This window comes from Galeopterus variegatus, unplaced genomic scaffold, assembly GCF_000696425.1.
Source record: "Galeopterus variegatus unplaced genomic scaffold, G_variegatus-3.0.2 Scaffold8, whole genome shotgun sequence".
NCBI lineage: Eukaryota > Metazoa > Chordata > Mammalia > Dermoptera > Cynocephalidae > Galeopterus > Galeopterus variegatus.
In genome coordinates this window covers 1,466,561-1,474,597 of record NW_007726119.1, presented here as the reverse complement: position 1 = coordinate 1,474,597, position 8,037 = coordinate 1,466,561, and the positions used below count along the sequence as shown (strand labels likewise).

At 35.7% G+C, this 8,037-nt stretch overlaps 1 protein-coding gene across 1 annotated transcript; it reads left to right on the top strand.

Moving 5' to 3' along the window:
• Positions 1-224: 224 nt before the first annotated feature.
• On the top strand, positions 225-6,477 carry TEX30 (testis expressed 30). The gene is made up of 6 exons (XM_008582418.1): positions 225-910; positions 2,959-3,032; positions 3,479-3,709; positions 4,512-4,563; positions 5,084-5,289; positions 6,018-6,477. Exons 2-6 carry the CDS (start codon positions 3,018-3,020, stop codon positions 6,189-6,191), a joined length of 678 nt encoding a protein of 225 aa, XP_008580640.1. The 5' UTR covers positions 225-910; positions 2,959-3,017; the 3' UTR covers positions 6,192-6,477.
• The last annotated feature ends 1,560 nt before the right edge of the window (positions 6,478-8,037 follow it).

The following is an 8,037-nucleotide window of genomic DNA, read 5'->3' as shown; positions in this document are numbered from 1 at the left end:
GAGCGTGCGGGTTTGCTCCCTGACCCGAGTGAGGGCGGTTAAGTGTCCACGGCGGCGTGAGCCTTTCCCGGTAGGTGCGCCGGTGGCGGTTGGCGCCGCCCAGGTAGGGGTGGCTTCCCGAGGGAGAGGTAGCTCGCGCAGCGGGCCTGCCGGAGCCGCCTGGGGCTCGCGGCGTCTCTCCTCAGAGGCTGTTGGTCGGAGTTCGGCGTAAGTTCGGTGCCCGCGGGCACCGGCCGGTGGGGGCTTCGTCCGCTTTGCCGAGTGGGAGGGCGGAGTGCGGGGTCAGTACGGACGAAGAGAGCCGAACGGGGACTGCATCGATGGCATTTGCCAGTGTTTGGTCACCGGATCGAAGTAGCCTCCGAGATTTGAGCGGTCGCCCCCTGGATGGCCCACAGCACAGCCCGGCACATACGCGTTTGTTGAGTGAATAAAAACTCTTCCCAACTGCCGTAGAACCCCGAACTCCTGTGAGACCTCGTTTGGAATTTTTACTCATGTGTTGTCTGGTGTGTGCTGTTGACCCGACCCCCGGAAGACTTGAACTCGTAACGTTGCTGTTTGCCCCATGACGGCCAAAGTAATGCCGTAGGCGTAACAGATAATGCACAAACGTTTTTCAACTGAAAGCTGAAGCGATTGTGGCATTTTGATCCTTTAGCGTCAGATGTAATTACTTTTTACATCCTGAATATAAGTAGTTGTTATAAAACACAGCTATTGAATGCTCCCGATGTGTGGACACGTACTAAATTACAGGGCATATGTCATTTAATCGTCACAGTATTTCTACAAGCTGGTGTTGATTTTCCTCCATTTGCAGTTGAAGACATTGAGGCTCAGCCTGCCTTCATACCCTGCCCTGTTCGAATCCGAAAGCCAAGGATTAAACCGACACTGTCCAGAGCAGGTTGCTTCAAGATTATATCATGGGACAATTTCAGTGTTTTGAAGTAGTGTAGGACGTGTACACCAGTTGTGAAGAACATGAAGTCTGGAGGGGAATAGTTTCGCCCCCCCCACAAAAATCTCACCGAACCCCATGTTAGAGAGTAGTAGTAGAGCATTCTAGGTTAAGGTCGTGGTCGAGTTGTTGTATCTAATTTTACTCCCTCCTGAAATCTCACTAAAATTAATATAAAGGGATTTTTTTTAAAAGACATAAACCCACAATGATGGAGAGAATGGGAAAGGCTCTAGAAAGCAAATGTCTTAACAACTCTTAATTCTAAAATAATGTGGAACAATTCTGTATAAACCACAGAATCTTCAAAACGCACAGAAACTGGCAGCACCTGACTTCTTTGGAACTGGGAATAAAGGTGGTGGTGCTGGGGATAGGTGTGGGGTACTTGATAAAGAGGACTTAAGTGAAATCTGCTTGAGAACCAGTTAGATATCTAGATCCCCTTCCCCATTTCACACTATTGGGTGACTGCCTTTCTTCCTGTTTGAGATGATGGGATGGAGGCTTATTCTCGAGAAAGTGAAATAGGATCTTTGAACTGGGGGTCTCAAGGCATAGTTGTAGGGCTAGTTTATGAAAACAGTCATTGAAGCCTGAAGTCCTTCATCTGCCTCTTCCCACTCAACTCTCAGAACTTTTGCAGCCAGAATAATACTCAAGATAGAGAAAAATACAAATTAAGTTGGTTAGTGGTTGCCTTTGAAAAGGAGCTTGGTGGCTGAGGGGAGTGTGAGAAGACTTTAAATTTTTCTTTTAAAATTTTGTACCATGTGAATGTATTTATTCAAAAATTAGATGTATTTTTAAAAAAACTATGGACAAAACCTTTGACAGCAATTCCTCTCCCAGGAATTTGTTTTATAGATATACCTACACACACATGAAAATAATGTAAGTCCAGTATTATCTAGAAAGATACACAAGAAGCAGATAATAGTGATTCCCTTTGGAGAGAGGATCTGAGTGGCAAGGCAAAAGTGGAATGAGGAAGACTTTGTCATTATATGTCCTTGGTACCTTTTGAACTTTGAAGTGCATTATTGTTATCCATTAATAAATGAATGAATGAATGTTAATGAGAATATAGTGGTGATCCTGACATTAATAACATCCTGAGCAATAAAAGATCTCTTTTAGTATGAAGGAATGCTGCCTAAAAACCTGAAAGTTACGGAGGCTTACAATATTTTGTGCTAGTGGTTCTTCAGGTCAGCTGATGTAGGTTTTAGCTGGACCAGGCTGGACTTTAGACTTTCGTTTGGGGTTCAGATCTGCTCCATGTTTTTTCATTCTGGGACTCCATGTGTCTTCATTCTGAGCTGAAAATGCAAAACTATCTGGAGCATATTTTTGTCATGGTTGAGTGTGAAAGTTCTGGAAATTTACCCGGCCTCAGCTCAGAAGTGCACGTTGAAACTTCTACCTGTATTCCATTAGTTAAAGCAAGAGATATAGCCAAGCCCAAAGTCAACAGAGTGAAGATTCATACTCTGCCTACTGTGAGGCACTACGATGTCACATGAGAAGGGTGTGGATGTATACTTCTGTGGAAGTATAGAAGGAAGGAAGAAGACTTGGAACTGATAATGATGAAGGAATTAGGTTAATAGAAAGATGCTGAGAAAGGAGGTTCAGGTTGGTTGTGAATGAAGGTGCTTCCAAAAATGTTTACATATTTATTATTATTTTTGCCAAAATACAGCATCCTTCTTTGATATGAATTATCTTAAGGCTTCCATGTCAAGGTGTCATATTTGCTTTCTCTTATATAATATCTGTCATACACCTGGCCCTATAACCAATTCTGAGTGTCTGTAGAAACCTTGAAAATAATATTTGGTTAATTAAATAATGTACATGTATAGACTCTAGTTTTAGAGAAGTAGTAGTTCTAAATGTGTTTATTTCAGTTACTAAATGTGTTCATTCATAGTTCTTGTGTCATATCCATGTCTGCCAACTCACCTTTCACAACAGAATCTTCTTTTCAGGTAGACGTCCTTTGCTTCTCAGATGTAATGCACTTTAAGTTTGTTATTCAACAGTGAAAATGAGTCATACAGAGGTAATACATATTTTCATATGTTTTGCATCTTCAGGGTTCCTTTTGTAATCATATGGCTTCAGAGTAATTTTCTTATTTTCAGTTGACATTGTGAGAGGCAGTATAAGGGCTCTGGAGCAGACTGCTTGAGTTTGAATCCTAGCTAGTGGCTATATAACCTTGGGCAAGTTATTTAATCAGCTGTGCCTTATCTATAAAATAATAATAGTACTTGGCTTATAAGAATTATTAGGAAGGTTAAATGAGTTAATACATATAAAACACTTATAATAGTACCTATCACACAGTAAGCATTTCTTAAATGTTAACTATTATTAATATTATTACTTTTTGTTTGGAGGCCGTGACTTGAATCATGAGTCTCACAGAGCAAACATGTGTAGTTATTCAGTTATCTGAATAGGCAAGGAAGTAATTTTTGATCCCTTTATTCTCTTGAATTCCAGGTTAAATTAAAAATACCTTTTGGAAATAAATTACTAGATGCTGTTTGTTTGGTACCTAACAAGACCTTAACATATGGAATAATTCTTACACATGGAGCATCAGGAGATATGAATCTTCCTCATTTGATGTCACTGGCATCCCATCTTGCATCTCATGGTTTTTTTTGCCTGAGATTTACCTGTAAAGGCCTTAATATTGTACATAGAATTAAGGCATATAAATCAGTTTTGGTAAGAAAATTTCTTTACATTTACTTATAACAGAATTCTGTTTAAAATTCTTAATAAATTTAAGACAAATTTTGTTAGAAATCATTTGGCTTAATGAGTAGCCTTAGAAAATCTTTTAGTGAGCATCCTTAGAAACTCAACAGGACATGAAAGCTGTTTAGTGGTCAGATTTCTCTTTTTTGCCATCAGTTAGTTTCCATGGAGATGAATGCTCACATCATAAATGTCCCTCCATGATATTGTCAGGGAGGCTACTTATGATACGATTTTCTCACTGGAATTATGTAATGTAGAATATAGTTCTGGCATTCTATTTTGCCTACCATACTATGTATGTACAAATGTGGTACTGTTTTCTGTTGCTTTAAAATCCCTAAATAAAAACTTAAATCTGAGGTTTCTTTTAATCTAAAGTATTTCAACCTTGTTAAGTTTTTAGAGCTTTAAATTAGATGTTAGTATTATTAGCAAATTTGGTATTAGTTAGAAGCTTTAACTGGGCCTTCTTTTAAACATAATTTGTTTAAAAATAGTTTAGTTCTTGAATATTTTTATAAAGGAAAATTGATTTCTTTTCTCATGTATTTGCCTGTATTACCCAACATGTGATTTAATAGTGAAGGCATGACGAGAAGAGGCAAAACTGCTTATTTACTTCTTTCAAGAAGAATCCCTTAAGATGTTGTGGTTGTTTCTGCATAGATTTTCATACTTTTCAGTAATGATGAGAAATAATACATCTTGTCTTTCCAGTGGGATATTTAATAGTAAAAGAATTGATGATTTTTTTTTTTTTTCTTAGAATTACCTGAAGACCTCTGGAGAATACAGACTTGCAGGTGTTTTCCTTGGAGGTAAGTTGCAATACTCGCAAATACTTAACTACCATTTTAAATAGGGATAGGTAATCAAGAATTAAAATTAGTTCATAATAGGAAGCTAATTTAAGAATTTTTTTGTTGGTTTTGGTAAGTCACCTCTTTGATGTTAAAGTACTTTATATATTTAAAGCAAATTTAAACCATATGTAGTGTATTGTAATCTGAGGATCTGTCCTTTTATTTATATACCTGAGTCACCCTCTCACAAATGATGATTCCTTCACAAGATTATTCTCACCCTTCTAAATGTTCATCAGAAAAATAATTACTTTTTTTGTTTTATATATTTGACTTAAGATCTATCAGGTTTTAGTTCTTCATAAGGGTATAAGTGTCCATTATAGGTATTGCAACTTGTTAATTGGAGTTAAGTAATTTGTTGTAAACAAATATGATGAATGAACAGTAAATGAAATCTGATTTTCCACACCATCACTGCTACTTTATGTGAATGTTTATATTTCATACTGAACATAATTTTAATTGATTTTAGGTCGTTCAATGGGCTCAAGAGCAGCTGCTTCTGTAATGTGTCATACTGAGCCAGATGATTCTCATGGTTTTGTTCGAGGTCTCATTTGTATTTCTTATCCACTGCACCATCCAAAGCATCATCATAAACTCAGAGATGAAGATCTCTTTCGTATTAAAGATCCTGTACTGTTTGTGTCAGGCTCAGCAGATGAAATGTGTGAAAAGGTGAATTACAACTCAATGTTTGTATGAATGAGAGAAAGAGAATGAAAGACATATCTTGGGAGCAAGATATTACCTGCAACATTTAGTCTTGTTAAAAAGATGCTAATTTAAGAAAAAGAAAACAAATTGGGAAAAAATGCTAATTTAACTAATACTAGTTTTGTGCCTTAGTTACCTTGTTGCTCTGGAGAACCTAAAAATATATGCACACTGACAAAATTCATCTCCCTGGAAAGAGAGCTGGTAAATGGATTAACCCCTATTTGGGAAATGAAGGATTAATATTTGAATCTTCTCAATTTGGGATTACTAGGCTATACATTTGTTTTATCATTTCGACATTCAGGAAGATTATTTGTTATAAAATTGATTCTCGAGAAAGAATTGGCAATGTCTTCACATCACTAGATATTAGCCTAATATTATAAAACAACTTTATATTTTCCAGAGCATATAATTTCCTTGGGACAAAGATTTTCTTGGAAAAAACATTTTTTTTGGCTCTAATTTACTTTTTATTGTCAATAATAAATGCTTGATCTATTTTATGCTATTGCTCTGTTTAAGAGAAGTGGACATTTCCTTGCACATGACATTGCCTAAAAAATTGTAGAGAAGGTATTTAATAAATACTTGGTGAATAGATGCCAGTATAGGTGGGAGAGAGAGAATCTTTTATTCAACACCAATAGAACATTAGTCTAGTATACTCTTCTTTTTTCCCTTAGAACTTGTTGGAGAAAGTGGCACAGAAAATGCAAGCTCCCAATAAAATCCACTGGATTGAGAAGGCAAATCATTCCATGGCAGTGAAAGGACGGCCAACAAATGATGTTTTCAGAGAAATAAATACACAGATTTTGTTTTGGATCCAAGAAATCACTAATATGGACAAGAAATAGTTGTCATCAGTTAAAAACCATGTTATTTTGAATATAAGTACAGTTAATTTGATAAAGAATAGTATACCCTCAGCATTATGAGATATATTTCAGACTAATTTAATGTTCTTTAATGTTCCTCTATTTTTAAAACACATTTTGTGATATGATGTCCTTTTCAAAATGTCTTTTAAAGCACTGTTATATAAAGATGATGTACACATACTGAAGGTGGCCTAACTATAATTTATTTTCATTAGTATAGTTAAGTTTTGAAAAAAAATTAAACATTTGAATTTTGTTACAATGGTGCCTTTGTTTTATTAATATGCAACTGAGAAAGTACTCTAATTTTATGGAGCAGTGTCATCTTTAAAAAAGGAAACCAAAACTTACTTTACTATAGTAAATTTAGTCTAAGATTTGTAGCGTGTATACATCTCTTCATCTAATCTTTTAATACATCTTAATTAAGGGATAAGAATGGAAATAATTTCAAATATGTGGACCCTGAACACTTTTTAGAATGAAACGACAACTTTCATTCAAGAAGTGTTTACTGAAGGTCTGTTGTAGGCAAAGCCTCATTAGACTTGCAGAGATAAGTAGATGCCTGGAGCTTACAACATAGTGTGCAAAACAAGGGGTGGACTATTGTCCAGTTAAGGGGAATTAAATAATGGCTAAAAAGTGGTACTCATATCTGTGCTGTATATAGGCAGAGTTAGGGGCACATAATTTTGCACTGAGGAGTTCAGGTATATCCTGAACTGGACCTTGACTGGTGGTATTGAATTATATATAAAAAACATAGTTTCTATATTTCCAATAAAGTACATAAAATGTGATGAGGCTCATGTTAAGTTTATGTAGAAGTTTGTACTAAAGAGTGGTTTTCTATAATAAGAACTTAATCCTTTCCCTAGCTTCCCTACTGCTCTTAATGTTAGGTCCTTCAGACAGTCTCTGGTGACCTGGGCAGCTTGCAGATTTTTGAGATCTTTCATTCCTCCTGCCCTGGTGGAATCTGAATTTTAATTATTATATGTTATTTTTTTAAATACAACATAAAGGATGACCACCTAGGTAACAATGTCCAAATTGTTTGTATTATAGAATAAAGTCATGTCCAAATATAAATTCAAAATTCCTCTAGCACTCAGTGTATAATAGCTACTTTTTGACTAAGTCATTTCCTGAACAAGACCTAAATTTTTTGAAATAGTGTATAGTTAAGCAACAGTTAACATTTGAAATTTTAAAATAATACTGGTTTAAGAAGACTATAGAGAGAAAAAGATATTCAGAGCTGTCAAAAAATATGTTCACTGGTCTATTAACAACTATAAACCAGTTGGAGAATATTAATATTATGAACCAGATGTAAAATTAACAGGAAAACGGAAAATACAAAACAGGACTGGCCAATTAGCTCAGTTTGGTTAGAGTGTGGTGTCGGTAACATGAAAGTCCAAGGTTCAAACCCTACTGGCCAGCAGCCAAAAAATATTAAAAAGAAAATACAAAGGACAACTTATTACAAAGCAAACCATAATAGAAAAGTATGACAAAATAGATTTAAAAGGTTACTAACAAGGGTATCTAGTTATAATATTTGGGTTTGCAAAATTAAACTATAGGCATAATATGGATGACCATTCAAAGATAATACTTCAAATATAGGGATAATGTAGGTGATTATTTAAAGTTGATTTTCCCCTGTGTTGTCTACAAGAAACTATTGTTCCTTATTGATATGATGCTTTGCAATTTGAGAATAGTGTACCAAACCATAGTTGGGGGACATATAACTCCTAGAGAAAATATCAGTGATAGGTCTAAGGCTTAAATGAACATTCAGGAAAAG

Coding starts and splice junctions, on each gene's coding strand:
- TEX30 (XM_008582418.1), top strand. Junction 3,710..4,511: donor AGGCATATAAATCAGTTTTG/GTAAGAAAATTT, acceptor TTTTTTTCTTAG/AATTACCTGAAGACCTCTGG. Junction 5,290..6,017: donor CAGATGAAATGTGTGAAAAG/GTGAATTACAAC, acceptor TTTTTCCCTTAG/AACTTGTTGGAGAAAGTGGC.